Consider the following 25,131-nt stretch of genomic DNA (forward strand, 5'->3'; position numbering starts at 1 on the left):
ACCTGAACTTTGATCTTATTTCACTCCAGTAGAAATGAGACTCATAGATTTTTAGAATTTGAAAAGTCCATAGATTTCAATTCAGAAAGAATCTTTTAAATAATCACGGAAATGCACAGACCACACTATGAGAAGTCTCATAAATTTAATTTCATTAAAAAAAACCTTGTTTTTAACAAAAGTAAACATAACAAAATGAAAAAGCAAGCCACAGATCAGAAGATATTTATAGCACATAGATTAACCAAGGGTTAGTATCCAGAATATATAAGGAAAACCTTTTTTTCATGTTATTAGACATAGTATATAAAGAAGCTGTTACAGAACAAACACTAAATGTCTGATAACATGAAAAATACTCAGCCTCACTAGTAATCAGGAAAATGCAAATGAATACCAGACGAGATGTCATTTTATGTTCATCAACCTGGAAAAAAAAAAAAGAATGTTTATTTAGTATCTAATTTGGGGAGCATAGAGGAAAAGGAATATTCAATCTTCATGAGAGTTTTGACTAGTTCGTCTATTTCAGAGAGCAATTTGATAATACAACAAAATCTGCACAAACCTTTCTCAACCTAACAATCTCACTCCTGGTTATATATGAGACTCTTGAGTGGCTTTCACACATACATAGTCTATAAATATTTATTGTGTCTGTATTATATAGATAATTAAACAAATTATCTCTTAGGTACTCCTATTATTCTATATTGGAATTATTCACAATTATATAGCTAGTATTTAATTTTTGGAAAGTGCCTCTTTTGTGCTAGTATTCCTTTCAGAGCCCTCATTACTATGAAACATTACTTTTTTTTTTTTTAAAGCTACTTTCTTTAAGACTGGAATATATCATTCTTTGCTTACAACTTTCGCCTTCATTAACATAGGGTTGATATGGGTTACTTTTTCTCTTAATTCACATTGTTTTTGTATTCCAATTCTTGCTTCTTGATTAGTTTTAAATTTATAGTACTAGTTCTCCATATTTCCTTTTGAGCAAATATTGATGTTAATAATGCCTCGAATTTTGAGTGCTACTCATTTATATTATTGGAAACCTTTTAAAAGGACTTACAAAAGAATTAATTCTTCCCATGCTGCTTGTTGGTAACTCCTGTTAATATAAATGATGGCTCCCAGGTTCATGATGTGGAAAGTCTAGTGATGAAATACTAGAAGTGTTAACTGTAGTTAGTTATAGGAATTTACTGCTGTAAGTTAATTAAACACACCAATAAGCAACTGGAGCATTTTATTATTTTAATTTGTATAAATATAAGGTTGGTAAAGTAATGAGAAGTGGCAGGTCTCTTGGAGTTTGATTGACACTTGTACTAAAACTCTTTTAAATGTGTAGATGATGAATGAATTTATTGAGACAGCTTCTGTTGTAAGATATTCCATATAGAGAATATTTATTTTTGAGTGTGCAGTAGCATAAATTTGTCATTTCCGGCTTTAAAAAATTACTTACTAGAGGAAAACTTTTTAGGAGCCACCTCCTAATATTTACTAAATAGTGTTCTGTATGAGAGATACAAGAATTTCTTTTATTATTTTCTGGATTCTATATTGTTTGTAGTTTCTGTGTAAATCACAAAATGAGAGATTTATAGATTGATTGAAGGGAATTTACTAAATAGCATTATTTGTGCTCAGATATTTCTAGAAGAAATGATTGGTAGTATTTTATTCTAAGAGGACACAGATTGGTCATGTAATTGAAAGAACTTTCTTTTCCCATTTTGTATTATTTGGGGTGGGGAGAACCTACCTGTTTTTTTAGTATGCAATTTAGAATAGACATTTCACTCAGTTTTGTATGATTAAATGCTAACTCAAAATCAAGTTTTAGAATTATAAATGCACACACGAATCTGCTCATCTGTTCATTAATTCATCAAATGTTTAATAAGTGTGTACTATGTGACAAACATTGTTCCAGGTCTTTGGAATATAGTAATGAGCAACATTAATAATTAAAACAATTTTTCTCTTTAAAATAAATTCCGTGAATGGTACTGTCTACCATATGAATAGACTTTATACTTGATATTTTTAGAACAGACATAAACTAAGAAAGTGAACATATTATCTGAGCTTATTGTCTCATTTGAGAAATAACAAGAATTACCTTGTTTCATTCCTCTTGTTCAATAACACTCCTTTCTTTACCTAGCATTTCCTTGTCTTGTAAACACATTGCAAGAAGGACAATCTGATTTTGAGCAGAAAAAGATAAGGTTGGTTGATAGGTGGTTTGGGACCAGTCTTAACAGTCATTTTGTCACTAAGAATAAAGACCTGATGATTGACTAGAAAGTACTTAAAAGAATTTATAGGACTAACTTAAAAGTTACTATGTTCAGAACATTTACCTTAGTGTTTTGGCTTTTCAAGTGAAAATAACATTATTATGCTTAAATGACTCACTGCTCATACCCTGCAAAAATATGCTAACATCAGAACCTATTTGTTTGACAAAACTAATTTGGAGCAACAATAAATAGTGTTTGTTTGTTCAAAACTAGCCAATGAAATAAAAGTTACAAATGTTAAATTAGAAATACCATGCATGGTTTATTGTCATGAGTTTCACATATGAGTGTGCCTGAGTGCACACATACATACATACACATAGAGCAATATCAGATAATGTTAGAAAAACATAGGATTTTTAGAACTCAGCTAGTCATTATGTTCACCAGATGCCTTGAGTAAAGTATTCCTCTTATCTCTATGGTGTTCCAAATGCTGGAACTCATGGGAGATACTAAAAATCAGTTTGACCATAGATATGCTTAAGAATTGCTCAGTCTACTCTCTCCATCTAGGAGCCATACATTTGCCGAAGGTTAAATTGTTTATGACTCCTTCACTTGACTTTTTTCTACTTTAATCTTTTTAGGAAACATCTGAGGATAGAAAATTTAAAGGGGAGATCCAAAGACATGGTGGGGGGAGCAAAAATAGAAGAATACACATCTAAAGAAATTGAAATAATAGTCTAAAAAGAAAAAGGCTTAAGTATATTCAGAATTCTCAAAGATAAAGGAACAAATAGCATTTATAAAACAAGATGGGAGTTTACAAAACAAACAGGTAGTTATGACTCAAAAAAATAACATTTGTTTAAAGGTCATATTGGTTAAGGAAAACCTATTGATTTAAAAACACTCATAAGATAAACAGTAGACTGGAGAGAATTTCCTTAAGTAAAAGGAAATCCAGTAAATCCAGTAAAATAGAACATGACCCAGAATGCAAGACACAGAGCTAAAGAGATATATGAAACAATAGTTATAGGACCTAGAGGATAATTGAGAGGTGTCAACATATATCAAATAGGAATTCTAGGGTAGAGATTAGAAGGAATGACAAGGAAGAAATATTTTTAGAAAATGGATGAGTAAAAAAATACAAAGAGAAAATTTATGATATCAAAAAAAGGAGACACTTAGAGATTGCAAAATCATAAGAACATACTGTGAACAACTATTGAAAGTTGGGAACAGAGGGAATTTCTTTAAAATGCTAGAGAATGATTATTAAGCCTACAGCAAGCATTGGGTTCAAATGGTGAAACTATTCCCATTGAAGTTAGAAAGCAAATAAGGAGGGATTGGTGGAAGTTGTTTGACTGGTGGAAGTTATTAAGAAATAGAGCATAAACTTTACTGGAACCCTAGGAAGATTGACTAACAATTATAAGAAAGTATATGAGAAATTAGTTTGGCTAAAAATAAATAGGATACTGGAATGGTTTTTGGAGATTTTGTTTTTTGTCCAGAAAATCATGGGAGAATCCCTTCTTCCTGCCCGGATTCAATTAAGTTTCCTTTTGTAATTAGTAATTGTAAACATTAGCACAGAAATAGCAAAAGAAAGAAAGGAAATAAAGGAGAGAGGGAAGGAGGGAGGAAAGAAGGAAGAAAGGCATGATTCCAGACAGTATAAAGAAACTTTTGGTTCAATAGTTATAAGAAACAGCTCAATTGAAAAATTATGAAAGGATATTACATCAGTCAGATTTCAGTCAGGAAAGCAGAATCACTATGAGTGTTACGGTATAAGGGATTTATTATAGAAATAAGTTATCACACAGTTGTGGGAGAAGCCAGAGAAGAATCCTAAAGCGGGAGTGGGAGGATCAGAGAAAGTCGCTAACCAGCCCATCAGAAACTCAGTGCAGGTGGACCACTCAGGCCAGGAAGTGGGAAGCAAGATCTCTCCAGCTGCCGAGTGGAACCCCAAAGGAGAGCAGGTGGAGACATCTATGGAAGACTATTGCCACTGTATCTGGTAGTGGGCCTGGAGTCACTATTTGTCAGCAGGGCAAGCAGCTGGGAACAAGAGCTAGATGCAGAACAGGAGCACAAAAGAACAGACGGAATCTGCAGGCAGTCTTATGTCTGTCTCTTACTAGTCTAACCACCATTAACTTCAGAGCATAATGGCTGCTGCTTTACTTCTGTCTTCCAAATCTCATGCAAATTTATCTTCCATTTAACTCTAGCCCAGATCCATACAGGCAGTGGTATTCTGGGAAATAGTTCCAGCTTAGCCAAGTGAACACTGTAAAAACCCACAACAAATATAAGTGGGTCCTGTACTCTATTTTAGAAATATAAAGATTGATAATAATAGTAATCACTCAGAAAATTATAGTTGCTCTTACTATGCTTCAGCTACTGTTGTAAATTATATTATATATATTTATATATATTAATTGTCACAAAAGCAGTATGAGATTAATGCTGTTAATTCACTTATTGATGTGTAAACTGAGTCACAAAGAGGTCTAGAAATTTACTTCCAAGTCTACACATTGTTCTCCAGGGTTATCAGCAGCATCATTTTTGCAGAATCTAGTAAAATGGGGACATACTTAAAAACTGTACATACTAGAGAAGCTTGCTCAGGGCATATAAAGATGTTAAATGTATCATTATTTGTATTAGTGAAAAAAATAGAAAAAATTAGGAACAGCCCAAATCTTCATCAGTAAGGGAGTAGAGAAATAAAATCGAGAACAACTCTTAAGGTGGAATACCAATTAGGAGTTCAAAAGAATGCATTAGATAAGTGTATCAGCAAAAATAGCTCTCAAAAAATAATATTGAGGAAAAAGTAAGTTGCAGAATGCTATGCATGGTCCATTATTATTTGTATAAACATATGTATTTTAAAAGTATAAAAAATGATATACACAGATGTTCACCAAATATGTAGAGCTAGTGGCCTGTGGGAGAGGCTATGGCGAATGGAGTTTGTTGTCTATCCACAGCCATTCTTGGCTTCCTTTTTATCAGCAGAGCTCCATTTTGTTATTCTTTCTCTCCAATTGCTATATGGAAGGTGGGCCCCGTCCCAGCACCAGAGAGTAAACCACGACTAGCTTTTTACCAATCATGGTAGTCCCATTTCATTCAGCAGTGATTAGTTTAGGCATAAACTCTGTCACAGAGCCTATGGCCAGTTCTACAGTGTGTTTCTAGGAATGGTTTTCTGCACTGAGACATATGGCTGGGGTGCTAGTAGTAGTTTGTTTCTTGATCTGAGTACTGGTTTCATGGGGGTATGGTATGAAAATTCAGTGGGTTTACATTTCTCTGTATGTTGAACCTTAATAAAAAGTTATATGTATGTATGTATGTGTATATATATATGTGTCTGTATGTATGTCGTATATATCTATATGTATTTGTGTGTGTATATATATATATATATATATTTATATATAGTTACTTGCTCATTATTCTTTAACTTAAAAAAAATCTTTAAAAATAAAAAGAGGAAAATGAGTGCCAGATGAGTTGTATAAACATCATGAACAAAGATGTGGGAATGATCGTTGTAAGTTGAGGGGCAACTGGGAAATATTTCTCAGCAAATGAATCAAGAATCAATTTGTTTGTATTCATGTAATAAATACTTACTAGGACTTTACTGTTTGTAAGCTACTGTGACATTCAGTTTGGGGCTTATGTTTGAAATCACTGTGTTTTTTATTTGTAAAGAACATCTCAATATATTGATACCTATCTTCAGTGTTCTATAGAATGGCTTCCTATATATGTCTGTTTTAATGTCGACATTTTAAATTAGATCATCTCCAACATTACATCCAAATTTGATGAAAAACTTTTATAACCATTTTCACATGATTCAAAAACACATTTGTAAAACTCATAAAACAAATTATTCTTACCTCTGGTGAAATAGTGAGCAGAACTCTGACTCCTACATTTTTATTATTCTTTCTTAGGATAGTAATCTTACTCAACCCTTAAATTATGACATACATGTGTATCTGGTTCTCGGATTTGATAATTTGAAGAAAGCCTGTGGTTAAATTATGAACTTTGGTGTAAGACCTGAGTTAGCTGTCTTCCTTCTCACCCTAACCTTGGGCAAGACACTTTCCAAGCTTCAATTTGGGGAAATTGTATCAGTTTGTAGTTTTCTTTGTATAATAGAAATCTCAAATTAATAATGATTTAAACATGTAAAATTTTAGCATCACATATAAAAATCCAGGCATCAGTAATTCAATGGCAGTTCCATGAATGCTTCGGAAAATCCAGGCTCCTTCAAGCTCTCTGCTCTGCCATCCCTAGGGTGTGGCCCTCGTACAAGATGGTTATTGGAACGTCGGTCATTCAGCCAGCAGGAAAATGAGTGCTCTTTCCTTCCATAAAGACTTCTACATTCTCCAACCTCTATAAGAGACAGAAATGAGTTTCTTCTGAAGGGACTACTAAACTTTAGGGATTCTGTTAACCACAGAAGAGGTTGGCTATTGGGTAGCAATCAGCAGTCTCTGCTTTAGGGTTGTTTTAAAAATTAAATGATACATATAGCACAAGAGCCTGACAGAAAAAAAGCAAAGGAAGCTGCTATTAATCTTACTTAATGAACTTCAGACTTCTAACTGAACAATTGTACTTATTTTTTCTCCCCTACATGACACGAAAATAATAGTACAGGGATTGAAATTTAAAAAGCATAAACTCATAGTCACAAAAAGAGTATGAGAAGCAACTTCAAGTGAAAAGAGATGGCAGCAAAATTGTGAAAACTGGAAAACAGATGGAGGGTAGCACCTGACTTAGCCAACTGGAAAAACTAAAATCTAAGCGCTTGCATGGGAGAAAGCTAAAACGCAAGCTGATTCATGCTGTAAAAGTCCAGGAAAACTCAGAATTAGAGGCTAGGTATCTTTGAAGATGAGGCAGGTATAGCTGGAAGTCTGTATTAGAAGTTAGTGTACCCTAATAACTCCTCTCTCATGCAGTTACCTCTCCCTACACCAGCAGAAAACTTGAAGTTTACTTTAAAGAGGTTGAACCAGACTAACCCTAGATTCAGGGACAACCTAAATAACTGAGAGCAGAGGAGCCAGCCAAAAAGATAAATTAGGTAAATGTCTACACACTGAAGGACGAAATTGATAAGACTGTGGAGAATTGATTGATCCAAGAGAAAATACAACTTACAGTTATAGATCTTCCAGTGAAACTGCCAAGCTTCAGCTGATCACCCCAAAGTAAAACTTGCTGTTTGACCAATCCTATTCATGCAGTTTTCAATTAGTTTTTCATGCTTCACTTTTAAAAATGAATGGTCATTTGAAAATCACATGATGTCACTTATATGTGGGATATAAACCTAAAAGCAACAAATGAACAGAACAAACAAACAGAGACTCGTGGACATGAACAATGGACTAGTGGTTACCAGAGGGGAGAGGGGAAAAATAAAATGTTAAAAAAATGATTAAAAAAATTAAAAAAAAAAAAAAAAGAATGGTCAGCCAAGGATCATCAGCTATTTGGGGGAGAACTCTCACATAAAATACAGAAGCCCCTCCAAAAAAAATTGAAAAAGAAATGGGGAGATAAAAAAGAATATAAGGATCAATCAAAAGCAAAAATTAGGGGAAAAAAAACAAACGATATTTTCCAAGAGACAAGGGAGAGTGCTACATCCAAGAACAAAAACAACACAGTATTAAAAACGAGCATTCATTAAAAGACAGACTAACAAAGCTTGAAAATGAAAATGATGAAATTTTAAAAACTGGACAGAAAGTTGAAAGGTAAAGTTGAAGTCTAGGAGGGAGGGAAAAGCCAAAAAGCAGAGATTGAAAATAGAAAAGATAAGAAATGAGAGGCTTCCTTCAAACATCTGATGATCCAACATCCAAATAACAGTGAGTACAGAAAAGGAACAGCAAAAAGAGGGTAAGAAATTCAAGAAGTAATATAAGAAAAATTCTAATAATTGAAAGATTTGATTTCAGATTCAAAGAGCCCGGTGAGTGCCCAACACTGATATTTTGAAATGCTGGAGGTAAAGTAAAGATTTAGAAAGCCTGCAGAGGAGGAAAAATACATACAAGTAGGAATAGAAATCATAGTATCTGGTCAAAGGCAAGACTGAAATCTAGAAAGCAGTGGAACAATGCCATCAAAGTACTGTGAAAAATTATTTCTATAACCTAAATCTCTACGTATGTCAAGCTAACAGAGGGGTAGAAAAAAGACTTTTCAGACATTAAAGTCCTTTAAAAAATCTGCCTGTGTACCTTTCCTAGGAAGCTCCTGGAAGATGTGCTGTATTAGTAAAAAGGAATAAACCAAGTAAGAGGAAAACATCATTCAAGGAAAAGAAGGGATCCAACACAGCAGAGAAGCAAAAGAGATCTCAGGATATGATAAAAGGAAATCGTAGGTCAGCTCTTCAACTGGCCTAGAGAACAGGAGGATGAAAGACTCCAAGAAAAAGTGAAATGGATAGACTACCTAATGCATTTAATGATGTTGAGAGGGAATTTTCATTGCTTTCAGTGAGTCAGGAGGAATTAGTGAGAGGCACATCAAAACATTTAGCAATTGAAGAAACTAGAGGGTTATTAACTCCAGGAAAAACTAAGTTTAAAAGTAAGAAAAAATAAATATACATTATATGGCTCAGCCCAAAATAATAATTACATAGATATACTACTGTAGTGTTGGATATTGATTTAACCAAAAACCGTGGTGTTGACCCTACTGAGAAAATAGGAGGAAGGGGAAGTGTGGATGTTTTGGGAAGAGATGGGGAAACAATGTGTAAGAGAGATAAATCCTCATCCTCCCCAGTAGGTTGTCAATAGATTGTTTTTAAAACCGTAGAATCAAGAAACAGGAATGTAGGATGTTAGTTAGATATATGTAAGGTAAATACCAAGAAAAAAAAGCAGCTTAAAGTGTTGAATAATTGGCTCTGGGATCTGGGTATTGAGGTAAAAGATATTAGCTAATAAACATGTAAATTAATGTTTTTACTATCAGGTTTGTAGAGCAATTTGACTTTTTAAACCTCTATATTATTTTGATAAAAATATGAATTTTAAAGTGTGCTTCATTTATACAAATCTTTTTATTTGTAAACCAATTTAATACAACTCAGCGAACAATTTATTCAATGCTTGTTAGATCACTGTACAAGAGAGACATGGAAATATAGGACTGTAAAACAAAACCTAATGAGATTACATGTTTTCAAATGATGGCTATATACTGATAAATCTTATGGTAGCACCATCATTTCTGATTTGAGACTGGGGAAGGCTTCAGAGTGAAACGAGTATTTGCACTGGGCCTCAAAGGATGAGAAGAATTTGAATGGGAGATTAAATGCCAGCTGTGGCCAGTGTTGTCCCACCATGACTGGAAAAGTAAATGCGTGTAGGAAAGAAGTCTGGGAGAGCTGTAGGAGGCTGTGTTGACTTCTCTGCCTTTCCTAGACATTTCTATTAGTCATTTTTTCCTGAGGATTTACTCTTCCCTGCCCTATCACTCAGACACTCTTAATTTTAATATTGACTTTACCATGCTGGGTTAGGTTGTTGTTCTCTCTCAACTGGCACCCTGCCTCTTAAACTTTTGGTCTAATTTAAAGAAGGATAAGGGAAGGGAAAAGAAAGTCTTGATTTCACCTGGCCAAATGTAGATTTATATTCCTGAACGTAAAGATAGGAACTCTCTTTCCTGACCTCATAGTCAGCTAGCTAGATATGGCTGTTACCTTTTTTGAGGTCTTGAGATTAAACACTCATTTTTGCAGTTTCAACATAATTTTTAGAACCCTTGAGAGTAATGTAGGACACATCTAATTGTTTGCAAAGAAATGTAATAATTTCATAGCTGTGAAATAATTTATTCCTGTCATTTGTTAAAAGTGCTATTCAGAAGTAAGTGGGCAAGTAAGTGGTGTGCGTGCGTGCGTGTGTGTGTGTGCGCGCGCGCACACACGTAACATCTTCCAAATTTAGGTTTTTGTGCTCTGGATTTGTTTTCTTTTATATTGTTGGGTCCATAAGAGGAAAGGCTGGCTTAGAACTAAATAGCAGAGCTAAACCATATGTTTTATACCAAATTAGAAACAGGTGAAGGTTGTTAAAATCCAGCAAGAGCTTAGAAAAGCTTTAGACTCAAGTTTGTATTAAAGGCAGGTGGTTATATGTACAATAAAAAACAGTCACCAGCACACCAGCTTATTGATACATATGTGATTGATCTTTTTGGATAAAAACAAGGAGGAGTTAATAAATCACTGCACATAGCTATAAAGATGTTTGGGCTTGAAAGCCTGGCCTGTAAGAGCAAATGTGGACCCTGAAGGAAATTTATGAAGCATAGATCCTTTTAGCTTTACTTAACAGCTAACATCTGACTGACCCAGGGGGACCATGGAAATTTATTGCTGGGCCATTCAAATATTTAAGCTGTTGTGTGATGTAGAACAGGTAAAGATTAGCCCAATAACAAATATGAGGCTATAAAATAAAATGAGATTTCGATGACTTGTAAGTACTTGTCAGAGGTCAGCTCCAAATGACTGGTCAGAAATGAGAAAAACTTGTTGATAATTAGGGCAGATTGATTATGACAACCTAGATGTTAGCTTTGCTTTCTGTAGGATCAGTGATCCTCGGCGTTTCCTCTTCCTGTGAAATCCATGCACAAACAGAATAACTTTAGAGACCTCTAATTGTCTTTTTTTTGTGCTCTGAAATTGGGTAAAATGATGAGTTGAGGTGATTCCTTTTGGAATTTTGTAATTGAAATGTCTTTCTCATATATATTCTGAATATGTGGAATTCCTAGACAGCATATTCTTCTAAAAAACTGACTTATTAACCTATGTATGTGATTTTGAGTTTAACATCTAGAAAGCAGGTCGAAGTTTTTAGGCTTTCTGATAGATGATCTAAAATTAACCTTTAAAATTTACATAGTTGACAGATTTATACACATGGTGGTTGAAAAATCAATTTAGTAAATTAACTGGATATTTCAAAAACTTTTAGATTTATTTCCAAATCTTTTATCCACTTTTCTTTATATAAAGTCCCAAAAGTAAGAAATGTATGTAATATTGATACTTGGACATTAGAAGTTACATTTTGGACTTAATGAGGTCTATAGTTTTTGATGTCGACAATCTCTGCCTTTTTGATATAGCACTAAACCCAAAATGTGGTCAGATAAAAGCTACATGTGTTGATTTTCAGGGTGCCAGCTTATCAAATCAGTTAATGAATTTGGTGGTAATTTGGTTCATGAACATTTGATTTATAGGGAGAGGAAATCCCACAAGTTTTTATTGAAATCTTGAATAAGTGAAGTTTACAAAATAATACAAATTTATAAAATGGAATTATTATGGGGCGGGGGGAGGACCATGGTGGAGAATTAAGCATAGGATTAAGAATTGGTTAGACCTGGGTTGGAATTCTAGCTCTACCACTCCATCTGTACATTTACTTTCTCCATTCCACCAATAAATATATTCTAGACATTTTGCTCTAGGAACTGGGATACAATATTAATAAATTTAGGCTCATAGTTTTTGTTCTTATGGAAGATACTACAAAGGAATAAACAAGCAATTGCAGAACAGTGTAAAATGTGCTGTTTTAGTGAGTGTACAGGGTTCTGTGAGAACACATGGAGGAGTAATAGTTAATCCAAATTCAGGACAGGGGTGAGGTGGAGAGGAGTGGGATTGGTGTGCTGAGCACAATACCTAATGCCTAATAGATATTCAGTAAATACAATCCAGCATCAAAATCATGGTTGCTATTCTAGCAGTGTTCACTGGCCCTCTTACTCTAGTGCTAGAGGGCACTCCCTCCTATTAATCCACAGCAAACACCATTCTGTAATTTGAAATTTCCTCCCCACCAAAGAATTTGTCTTTTGGGCAAAACTCAAAGCACTTTCTAAAAATAAGAGTTGGATGTCTAGGTATATTAAAGTTAAGAAAGGAGAATAAAAATGTTTCTGAAGCTTAAAATTTATTTTTTAATTCTCAGAGATATATGTCACCTAGATATTTGTTCAATATTTAATTTTTAAATTTATTCCTTAATTTATTCATTTATTTGCAGATATTTGTTGAACACCTACTGTGGATAAGACTCTAGCTCAACACCCATGTCCTCAAGGAGTTTACATTCTAGTGGAGGAAATAAGACATTTGTATAAACAACTAAAATATAAGGTAGAAAGTGTCAGGTAAATGAAGATGCTTTGTGATTTCAGGAGGCAGCAAAATGAATAAAATGTGGTATCTCCCCTTGTGGCACTTACAGATAGGTGTGGGACAGGTGAGGGATGAAACAAATCATAGTAGTAATAATAATAATTGAATGTCTCCTGTATTCTTGTAACTGTGCTGGGTCTTAGATTTTTTGTTTAATTCTCACAGCAGTCCTGAAAGATTGGTATTATTAAACCCATTTTACAGATGTAGAAACTGAGGTTCTGAGTAGTACACCCAAGTTTACACTACAAGTTAAGTAGCAAAGCTGAGATCTGAGCCTGTGCCTCTCTGACCTCAAAGCCTTGACTTATTACATCTAAATCTCTCTTCTTCTTTTCTTCTCCTCCCAGAAATTGGTTTTATAATTAAATAAATAATTTCGATATGGGGGATCAAGCACCTATTCTGTTCCCAGCCCTGATAAGGAAGTGGTTTACAGAGAATATACCATTAGATGAACTGCTATATTTAAGCAAACCTATATTATATGCACACATTGTGAAATTGTCTTTAGAAAGTTAAAATAATGAATAGTTTTTCTTCCAAATTCATGTTCCAGATAGAAACATCTTCTGGCATTACCAAGCATCGTAGTTTTATGCACCTCGCATGCATAATTGTAGGGTTTTTATTTTTATTTTTTTAACATTTACAGATTTTTGTGGGAAACAGGTGCGGTTGAACCCGGGCAAATGCAGGATAGCTGTTAATGTTGTGGAATGTGATTTTGATTTACTTGGCAGAATTTTTATTTTACAAAATTGACTATTAAAAAAGACATGGTCTCCATCCTTTGATTTTGCTCTGTTCACTGAAGTTTGCCTGTAGACTATTTTTCAACAGTTACCAAAAGGGTGTGGAAAAACTAGAAGGTTTCTACAAGGAAATTGATATTGAATTCTTTAACAATTTTCACAACCCTGCAGTTTACCAAGTTAAAAAAAAAAAAGAGCATTATTTTTAACCTTCTTACTAAAATTATTTGGAATTCTATTTCCCTGAAATTCAATTCTCTTTTTAGTACAGTTCTCTCTAAATAACTAGTCTATATTGGCAAAGAGAATAATCTGATGTAAACCTTTCATTAAATGATTTCTCCTTTAAAAACTTGTAATGGAATCTTATTACCTATCATAGCAAATTTAATCTCTTTTGACTGGCATATATGCTCTCCTATTATATATTCTCTCCCTTTTCTTTCCCCAAAGGAGGTGGGGGCAGGGAATCACTACTAATTTTTCCATAAGGACTTATGTCATTCTCTGCCCACAAATTAATTTCACATTGTTATTTTTTGTTTGCTGCCTCTCTCTGATCTATTACCTCTCTCCTCTCCTTCTTCCTAGATCTTTCCTCTGTGCTTTGTGAAACCCCTCTTCAATGATTATAATATACACGTTCTCAACCTCTTTAATATATAACTGTATATACAACTATGGTAAACAATAAATGTACAGCTGTAGTATACAACTAGATGTAAGCAAAATAACTGGGCCCACCTGAAAGTATCACTTTGGAGCCTTTTCAAGTGGCAACTGTTTCTTGTCTTAACCTCCCACATCTCTGGGTCTAGAGCAGGTAATATCCTCTGTTTCCCTTTGTCAGTGCCAAGTCTTTTCTCAGTGGCATTTATCTAGTGTTTTTGACACTTGGAGTGGATCATTTTTAACATCTTTTTCTCTATATGATATAATTACTTTTAGTAATGATCAAGAAATGAAACAAATAATAATAGCTAAAAGAGAAAAGCAGAAAATTTTCTTTTATTGGAAAGTATATATGTTTTTACTTTTAAAATTTGAACACAATTTCTGTGTGCTCATCTGCAAGGAATAATTTTAAAAGTTTGTATTTCACTGTACCTTGTTCGAGGCTGATTGTAAATATTTTTATATCTGAATAACCTTATCTGAAAAATTCTCACCAGAAAAAAGATAACTCAGAAAAGAAAAACTGCACATTGCTATCACTGTTTATTTTTAATCTACTGTTTAAACACAAGAATACGTAGCACCAGACAGTTTGGAGACACAAACCATGCCCAAAGCAAACTTGGAAGATTACAAACCATTCGGAACTTAGAAGAAACTAAGTGTGTTAGTCCACTTTTGAGCTGAGTGTATAACTGGGAGTTCTACAAATTAGCTTCCATTTACATAAAATGTTTATTAGAGTGTACATATGAAAACATCCTAATTTGAAGCTTACATATATATCGAAATTAAATAGTTAATGGCAATAATTGTTTAGAACTTAGACCAACAAAAGATTTTTGGGGGGGAGGAATATTTTATCACTGGCATTATTTAGATTTGTTGGCTCACAGTGATAATAAAAAACAGACCAATTTTTAATCCATTTTATTATCATTTTAAAAGTCTTTACAGGTAATGCACTCCTTTATACAACTCCTCATCATCCTGTCCTTTCTTGTTAGGCCACTGTCATTACTCTTCTACCCTAGTAGCTTCACACCTATAGGTTCTCGTCAATATTCTAAACATCCTTATTCCATCATTCTTACTTAGCTACTAGAAAAAAACCAAACAGTTGGAAAGATTGGTAGCATTGTAAATTCACAGTTGTCTATTTCAGTTGGACTAATACGTACTAGATATTTGGTTCTCTTGCCACAAGACTATCTCAAACCTTCTCTCCTTTTTCCCCATCATGTTTTCCCTTTCATTCTTGATAAATCACCTCATTTCTGACTTTACAGAGAAAATTGAGGCTATCAGACAGGAAGACTTCCACCAAAACATCTCGAAATCTTTTGTAATCATCTTCATTATCCTCAAAATGCCTTCTACTCCTTTGACCCTGACCCAGCTCTCCAGTTCTTCGGCTGATCCTCCGAAAATACATCTGTATAATCAACAAACTCTCCTGTCTTCAGGCTTTTCTCAGATAGGTCAGCCTACCTCTTGCCTTATCTGAACCTGAATTTTTCTTGAGAGCCCCACTTCTCTTGAAGCCTTACCATTAGCAGCTTTTAATTTTCGTATATGCTAGTTATTCAGATTTAGGTGAGGTTGGAGTTTTCTTGTTCCTCACTGCTGAAAGATTCTTCTCTGCTCTGTTGGCAAAGCAAACATACAAAAACCCTATTCCTTTGAGATGTATGCTCTTCAACTATACCACCTTTCCCCTACCAATCTCAATTATTACCCCTTACTCATCATGTATTTTGGCAACAGAGAAATATAAGAAAGAATATAGGAAAGAGAAACAGTCTTTCTAATCAAAGGCTTGCTATTGTGGGTGACATTAGCACACAAGTGGATGATTCATCCAACATCCTGGCCTCTCATTTTCTTGATCTTTGTCATCAGTGACCTCTTGCATTTTATCATTTTTATTTACTTTCATGGTTATACTCTGAATCACTTCAACATTTCAGTTCATGTCCAAAATCTGATCGGGCATCTTGCTCCCAGATGACTACCTCTTCTCCTTCTGCTTGTTTGTTCAGCCACTTGTTCATTGCTCTTCTTGGTGACCTACAGACCTTGGTCCCTTTATCCAGCTTAGATTTTATGGCCCATTATTTTAGTGACACCCTTGTCTTGCCGACTATGACTTGTCATCCTTACAGCCCTATTGTCTATTTTTTCTGTACCTGCTGTACTCAAGCAGATGTCACACAATAGCATCATTATACACTCATGATTAATTACCATGTCTGTGCTCTCAGTAGTGCTCAACAGTTCTATTACATTTCTTTGTTTAAGTTGTTTTACCATTTGATCAACCCTCCATCCAGCTGGGCAAAACAAAACTTTGGGTTATCCATTATTCGTCCCTTTCCGTCACCCTTCACGTCTAACCCATAACCAAATCTTATGATTTTATCTCCTAAAAGTCTTCCAAATTAGTCTCCTTTTTTTCCATTTCTAATACCATCATCTTAGTTCAAGCCACCATGATCTCTCACCTACATTACTGCAACAAGCTGGTCTCACCTTCTACAGACCATTCTCTACTGCAATCAGCATAATTTTTTCAAGATGTAAATCTGTCATTGTCAGGAAAGTTCAAAGAAAAAAGGTTAATTTAAAAAGGAAGGTACCAGATGCAAATCTGAGCATTGTTTAAAGTCCTTCTATTTTTTTCTCTTAGGAAAGAAACAACAGACTATGATCTGACATGGTCTAGAAGTCTCTGCATAATCTACCTTCCTATCAGCTTCATCTGTTGTCACAATTCCCCTCAGTTCAACTACTGTTCTTTCAATTCCTTGAAGCAACATGCTTCCTCCTGCCATGAGGCCTTTACATATGCTGCTTCCTCTAATTGGAACATTCCTTTCCTTCACTCCTACCCATCTCTGAGATCTCAGCTAACATGCTGCTTTTTCTCAGAAGTCTTCCCTGATTCTCTCAGTCTTTTATCTACCTCTTTTCTATAACAGTATTCCTCTCCTTTAGAGTACTTAATTTGTAAATTATATATTTATTAGTGTGATTATATGAGCAATGTCTGTCTACTCCACTGGACTCTAAGCTCCGTTGTCTGTGTTTGCTCATCCTTCTATCTCTACCACCTGGCACTACACCTGACACATAGTATGAGTTCAGCGAAAATTTGTTGAATGAATAAACTATCGATAGTGAGTATTTTTTCTCACCCTTTCCATTATAATGGGAGAGCTATCCCACCCACCATCAAAGGCAAATCATTCTCTTCTAATCTAACCTACCGGATGAAGAGCCTGTCCCCTCTCACCTTGGCAGGCCATTCTATTCTTTTCTCTTCTTGTCTTGTCTTTTCTTTCTTCTCTTCTCTTCTCTTCTCTTCTCTTCTCTTCTCTTCTCTTCTCTTCTCTTCTCTTCTCTTTTCTTTTTTTTTATTCTCTTCTCTTCTCTTCTCTTCTCTTCTCTTCTCTTCTCTTCTCTTCTCTTCTCTTCTCTTCTCTTCTCTTCTCTTCTCTTCTCTTCTCTTCTCTTCTCTTCTCTTCTCTTCTCTTCTCTTCTCTTCTCTTCTCTTCTCTTCTCTTCTCTTCTCTTCTCTTCTCTTCTCTTTTTTTTTAGGCAAGGCAACCCTTGGTTGACCTCACAGATTGCAAGGACCTTGTCAGTTTACAATCCCTTATTTTTTTGTTTTTTACACCTACAGCACCTGGTCTTATTAGGTGGTCTCCCATCCAAGTACTAATGAGGCCCAACCCTGCTTAGTTTCTGAGATCAGACGAGATCAGGCTTGTTCCAGGTTGCATGGCTGTAGACCAGGCCATTCTTTCTGTTATGTTTCACCATGTCCCTCCAGTTACTGAGCTCTCCTCTCTCTATGCCAAACTTCTCATCATGTCCATTTCCTTACTTCCAGTCACTCCTGAACTCATACCAGTCTTCTTTCATCTCCCACTGCTTCATTTAAATTATATTTACTATATTGCTAAAGCCACCTACCAATGAACTCATGTAATTACATCCAATAGACATGTTTTCATGTCTGTTTTGCTTGACCTGTCAGCAACATTTGACTACTGATGATAGCTTCCTTCTTAAATTAACACTTTCTCTGAGCTTTTCTGGCGAGATACTTGGTTTTCCTCAGATATTTCTGAGCAGTCCTTTTCTGGCTATTTTTTTTCATTTCTCCAACCCTAGTTGATATTCTCAAAGCTCTGCAACAGCCCTCTTCTCTATGATTTCTTTAGGTCATCTCATTCATACTTGTGGCTTCAGTTTCCATCTAAATTTTTATAATTCCCTAGTTGATATTTTCACCCCAAATCTCTCTCTTACTTTTACATATAGTAAATTATGCACCTGCTGCTCCTCCAGAGTTTCCTGTCTCAGTTCAGAGACACCACCACCTGCCTAGTTACTCAGTCGAGAAACCAAAGGGTCATCTTTGACTCCTCCCTCTACCACTGTCAGAACCAGTCTATCTCAAAGTCCTTTCAGTTCTACTCACAATTTATAGCTCAGATCTCTTCATATATGTTCCTTTTCACTACTGGAACCCTAATCGAAACCATCACCATTCTGGCCTAGCCCATTGAAACAACCTTCTAACTAGGTCTTGTTCCCCTTCATTTACTACATTATAACAAGAATGGTTTTTAAGAAATATAAACCCCAATCATGGCACTCCCATGCTTAAAAAAATCTTTAATGACCTAACCATATCTTTAAGGATGTAGTCTAGATAGATGTCTTATAGTGTACAGGAACCTGTGGAGTCTGGTCCCTGCCGACCTCTCCAGCCTAATCTTTTAACACTGAGCCCTCATACTGTGGTCCTCACCCCAGCCCCTAGCTGCTTATTCTAATGTCAGCTGTACTTTATCAAAGTTAAGATGACAACACCATTCTGTCAGTTGCGTAGGCCAAAAACTTTGAAGTAATCCTTGACTACCTCTGCCTCTCATACCTCATATGAAATCGGTCAAATTATGTTGGTTCTCTCTTCAAAATTCAAATTATGTTGGTTCTCTCTTCAAAATTCAACCACTTCTCCACAGCTATCATCCTGGTTTAAACTGCCCTCTTTTCTTCCCTGGATTTTTGGAGTAGCCTCACCATGTTTCCTTTCTTGCTCCCCTGCAGTTTATTCTCACAGAGTAGCCAAGGCGTCCACGTCCCTCCTCTTTTCAGAACCCTCAAGAGCCCTCCTCTCATTCAGAATAAATGTCAGAGTCTTTACTGTGACCCAGAAGACCCTGCATGATCTGGACCTGTTCTTGTTGACTTTATCTCCTTTTTCTTTTCCCTGACTCTGCTCCAGCCATTTCTCATCCTGTATGCCTATGGCTGCCTTAGGTTTTCACTGCATTATCATCAATTTGCAGTGAGTTAGAGATAAGGCTTTGGTGATATACAACTTAGCAGAAAAATGTGAGAGTTTTTTTTTTTCTTTAGATGTGACAAAGTGAGACATAGTCTCTTTTACTCTGCCAGCTGGAAGGAAAGAGAGATGGGCATTTCCAGGAAGTAAACAAAGGCGGAAAGAGATGAATCTTAAATGTTTATAAGTCTGTGAGGAAACCACTTGAGCATAATAAAGTAGCAGACAAATCAGGCAGACAGGTCAGATCAGTTAGGCCTTGAAATCTAGGCAAAGAAGTTAAAATTTAAGACAATGACTAATTAGGAAGCAGGGTAAAAGTCTTAAATAATAATACTGGCTTCTAGTGAGTAGAGGACAGGAATGCTGCTAAACCTCCTACAGTGCACACAACAACAAAGAATTTTCCAGAGTGGCAGTGGGAATGGAGAGATAAGACTATTTCACAGGAAAAATAACTTGTTGACTTGGTGAATCACTGCATATGTAAAAGACAAAGAAGGTGGATAAAAATGGAATGTCACTATTAGCCTTAATAACTGATAAAAGTTGTGGTGGAAAACTAGTCTGGACTGGAGAAATATGTTAAGTTTGAAGTAAAGTCATGGCATCACAACATATTGACTAAGTATTGTCACATTTTCTACAAATATAGTGGTCAGAAGTGAACTTAATACACATAATACAGTTTTTGAATTAACTTATAGCCATATCCTCATTCCTAGTTGAGCCCTCAAAGGACCAGACTTGGATGTGGGGCTTTAAAGGTGAAGGCAAGAAACTGTCCCCAGTTTGTAGTTCTTTTTAAAAATATGTGTTGGGGAAGAGAAGGTAGCACTTATAATAAATGTACCTTTTTAAAGTAAGTATGATTCAAGATCAGTTTCTTTTACAATTTTTTTCCAAATTGAGACATATTTTTCATATACACACACACACATCACTAATTAGAATATATATGCATATATATACACACATACCAAAAATTTTAATTTAAAACATTTTCTACTTTGATACCATACGTAGGAATGTTTTTCTCACATTCCATTACTCGCACTTCAGTAGGCCTATTTTGCAGTCTAAGCTGATGCCTCTCATGATGACCTTTTGGCATTATAGTCTTGTAATATTTTCTTAGTTTTTGAAGGAAGGACAAAGTTATATTCCATTTACTTAGTTTTGCATATCTAGAATTATAGAATCTTAGAGGTGGAGGAGATATTTTGCCTCATCTAGTCCAGTGGGTCATCTAAAACAAATCGCCACAGATTCTGTGGCTTAAAATAGCAGCAGTTTATCCTCTCATAGTTCTGGTGAAGTCTGAAGTCTGAAATCAAGGTGTCAGCAGAGCCACACGCCCTCCAAAGGCAACAGGAGAGAATCTTGCCTTGCCTTTTGCAGCTTCTCGTGGCTCCAGGCATTCCTTGGCTTGTGACTGTGTAACTCTGATCTGTGCCTCCATCTTTATATGACCTTCTCCTCTTCTCTGTATCCCTCCTCAGTGTGTCCCTTATAAGGATACTTATTGGATATATACCCTGATGATTAAGAATGAGCTCATCTCAAGATCCTTAACTTAATTGCAGACCCTTTTTCCAAATAAGGTCACGTTCACAGGTTCCAAGGATTAAGATATGGACATACGTTTTGCGGGCCACCATTCAGTCCATTAAGCCCCCTGGATACATGTTCATCATTCGTTGCCCAGCTTCTGATTGGCTGCCTCTACTCAAGATCTTTTGGATTTTGACTAACTGGCGAAATCCATTTTCCTGTAACATTTACCATTAACTTTGTTTCTATCTGCTTGAAGCCATGAAAACAAAACCAGCTCTTTTTCTCTCTGAAAGTACTTCATATGTTATCCTTAAGACTTCTGTCCTCTGGGCTAAATACCTCTGATTCCCTCAATTATTTCTCTCAAAACTGTAGCTCCTGTTTTTCTAATCATCCTGGTTGTTCTTTTTTAAAAGACTCCGAGGCAATAGAAAGAATATGGAATTTATAATTGAAGACCTAATATCGAGGTCATACCTCTTCCACTTAAGTAGGTGACCAAGGAAAGTCAGGTTTTTTTTTAAATAATAAAAACACTGGACCACTCTACTTCACTGCTGATTATAGTCAAATGAGATTATTTCAAAACCTATAAGAAATATAACCTACAAGAAAGTTTCCAATTATTCATCTGTATACTTATAAAAATGTTAACTCCCAGACTGAACATAGATGTCTCAGTATAGTCAGACCCAGCATGAAGTAGTTGACACTAGCACGTTTGCTGGTTATCTGCTCTGTTTCTTTTAAAACAAGCTGGGATCACATTAGCTTTTTGGTAGTCTTGTCATAATCTTTATTCATACTGAAATTACTATGTACTAAAGAGCTCTATTACAAAGCATAATCTATTTATTGCTTTGTAATTCATTGATTTATACCATGTATTCTTTTTAAAATAATTTGGAAATATAATTTAATTTAATTTGAAAAAGATTTTAATATTGTTCATTTTAATTGCCTTTCTATAAGAGTGTAATAATGGGAAATGTATAGTTCTTCCTCCAGTAATTTAATGTAATACTCTGCTTTAATGCATTCTATTTGTGGTACTAAGGATATTTTTCTGGTTGTACTTGAATGACCACATTCTTATCTAAACCTTCTACAGTTTGCTAATTTAATTCTCTATCTATATTGAATTAAGATGCCTTTGATTTCTCTCATGTCCTGAGGATAACAAGTTTTACCCTTTAAAATAGATTTCATTTTTATAGATTGCTTAATAGATCTCAAATCCATGCACTTTTGCAAAGTAAGATGAATGTGTAATAGTTATAAACTATTATACTGTTCAACTTGAAGTGACCCTTAAAAATTTCAAAACAATTTAAGACGTGAACTCTGTCCTAATATTTGATCTCTCTTAAAATTGCCCTATTTGAACCTTTGGCTCTAATTACTCTTTAGATTTATTTTAATGTTCTATACATACTTTGTGGTTCTTTTTATAAAGAAGTCCTTAGAGAAGTAATAAAGTCAATGTTGTGTGATCCACTTTTCAGGAATTTAGAAGCTTGGTTTTCAATGCGTGCTTTTTTCAATTTAGTCTTCTAACATTTGAAACAGTTTCTGTATTTATAACTTGAAAGTGGAGAGAGATATTTACGGTATTGGAGAGTTGTGCACATAGTCTACATGTGATGGTTTATAGACTAACAACTATTCAGTAAAAAGTTTTAGGACTCATAGATCCCTTTCAAAGTGCCTACATGTTGTTTTGTCTTTCCAGTTAGGTAGTTTCTTTGCAAACTACCCCATACAAATATGAATGATTCATAGACATCCTATGAATGCCTGGTGTTGCACTTTGCTTATCCTGAATTTGCTTTGCTGTCATTTTTATGCATCTCAATTCAGGACCAAAACACATGTCCTAGCTTATTTTTTACTGTTTCAATTAAATACAAAGCTATTTCTCTTGATGGTGTGTGAAGCATTTGGTGTTCCTGTAGTAGACAATAAAAATAGTTTATGACCTTGCTCACGCCCCAGTGCCTTTAAATTTACAGCAGATTTACATTTGGACACCATGTAATCAGCATCTTTCGTGAGTTTAATATGAAGCTTTTAAATTCTGTCTTTTTCAATTTTCCCTAAAAAGCAATATCCTCCAAGCTTTATGGATGTATATTTTCTTTAGAAAATTAAAACTAAGAATATCTAGTAATTGTCATCTACCATTCATTTCAGTAAAATAATTTTATTCTCAAGAGTAATCGTATATTGCAAAGATAAGGAAGGTGAAGTTTTCTTCTTGATCCTAAGTTGTGATTGATCTGTTTGTAGAGAAATCTGTTTTAGAGGATAAAATGTATGCTTGGTCTTGAGAATCAGGAAAATATGATTAGAATGTAGGTATACTGTAACCTTTTCTTCATTTTTAAGAATATGAAAAGAAAAATAGTAAATATGAAAAGAAAAATAATAAGGGAAAATTATCTTCTAAAATAATTTATTATCTTTATAAAGATCGTGGATCTCAGGCCTTATGCTTCAGTGAGTCAGGTTAAAATGGAAAGTCATGTGAGAGCTGTGTGGCATGAGTTCATTGCCTTGGACCCATGTAACATCCACATAGCCATTGCTGCAAATGAATTTTTGATGAATTTTCACTCATATTGGTGCTATTGATTTGACTGGCCACCTTAAAAGAAACGGAAATCTTATATATCATTTTCATGTCTGATTTTTTTTCTTAATATTCTCCAATGTAGTAGAAGTTGAGATGTTGGGTCCAAGGTTATGACATGTAAATTTGAAGCATAGTGGCTTCAACTCTTTGAGGTTCGTGGATTACTTTTTTATGTATAAGTCCTCTGTTGCATGACCTAATTCATTTTTTTTAAACAAAGCAGTCATTGTTCTGATTTAACTAATGTAATGAGGATATTAAAGCAATAGGTTGCAATGACTGTAACTGAATGTTTTAGTCCAAGTCCTCAGATGTTTCTGCTGTAGCCAAGAAAGTTCCACATTTGTCAACAACTTGGAGGTTGTTTTATTCAAGTTTTGGAAAACTTCTGATCCTACTTTACCTTTTTTAGGTTTCCATTATATCCAAAAGGAGGGGAGAAGTTGCAATTTGACTATGGTGTCTATCTTCTCAACAAAAATATAGCACAGGTAAGTAACTCATTCTTCGCTCCTCTCTTACTTCCCACATACACGCTGCTTCCTTGGATTGCTAACCCTCTTTCTTTATAAGTAAGTACTAGAGTTGGCCGTTTTATTTAACCAGTTACAGTGTTGATGAAAAGTTTCGTGTTTTGTTTTTTTGGGTTTTTTTTATTTTTTTATTTTTGGCCACAGTCTTATTCTGTGCCATTATAAATACTACAGAGAAACAATGAGTACAAAGTGGAATCCTCCTGCTAAACTCAGAGGTCCTTTGCTGAGTTGTTACTTGCTAGTAGACTGTACTCAAATGTGGACTTTATAACCTCTTGCCTATGCAACTTGACTAGTAATAGCTTTCTTCTCACACAGCTTTCTTCTCTTAGACCATTTCTAGAGACTTATTTTGCATTGGAAGTTGTTTATGGGGTAAAAGTTTAGTGGCTTTGGCAAGTCCTTAATGGTCTCCTCACCTTATTATCCAGAGCCAAAAGGAAAGACCAAGCATGTGGTCCTTCCACACCATCTGGATTTTCGTGGCTTTCTCAACATCACACCAGTTGGTATCTCATTTAAATAATGTCTGTAGAAAAACTAACAGATGCTTGCTTGGGTTTGCATTTTTCTAAAGGAAATATGCAGCATTTCTTCAGCATACTCTGCTCTACTTAAAAAGGTAGACATTCTATAAATTCTCTAGTTGTAAAGGAAGTTCAACTTCAGTGCCTTGTTTTTATTTGGGCATCCTTCCAATTGGAATAACTTATGGATGAGTATCCAGGTTTCGCTGTTATTTGAAGTCATTATTAACTGTATCCCCAGACCTTTCCATTTCATAGAAGCAATAGATTCATGATTCGTGATTCTTTTGTTTACATGATCCCAAGTTGCCTTTTATCTATATAAATCTAAAGACTCACTGAACAATTTCCTTATTCATTCCTGATAGATCTAGAATTAAACCTCTATATAGTGTCATCTTTGACTTTCTTCCTGTCATCCAACCTCAGTTTAATGTTTTATTTTTTAATTTGATTTTTCTTAAGATTCTTATCCTTTCTG

At 34.9% G+C, this 25,131-nt stretch overlaps 1 protein-coding gene and 1 pseudogene across 2 annotated transcripts in view; one reads left to right on the forward strand and one right to left on the reverse strand.

Annotated features, from left to right (window-relative positions):
* UVRAG (UV radiation resistance associated) overlaps positions 1–25,131 on the forward strand; it is a 253,876-nt gene that overhangs the window by 160,290 nt on the left and 68,455 nt on the right. For both annotated transcript variants that reach the window (XM_006926633.3, XM_025042682.1), the window contains one exon: positions 24,000–24,078. In XM_006926633.3, coding sequence (XP_006926695.1) covers positions 24,000–24,078 — 79 coding nt within the window. The remainder of the gene's footprint in view (positions 1–23,999; positions 24,079–25,131) is intronic.
* LOC112475012 lies at positions 17,710–17,828 on the reverse strand (annotated as a pseudogene).

Source organism: Pteropus alecto, unplaced genomic scaffold (genome assembly GCF_000325575.1).
Source record: "Pteropus alecto unplaced genomic scaffold, ASM32557v1 scaffold7, whole genome shotgun sequence".
Classification (NCBI taxonomy): Eukaryota; Metazoa; Chordata; class Mammalia; order Chiroptera; family Pteropodidae; genus Pteropus; species Pteropus alecto.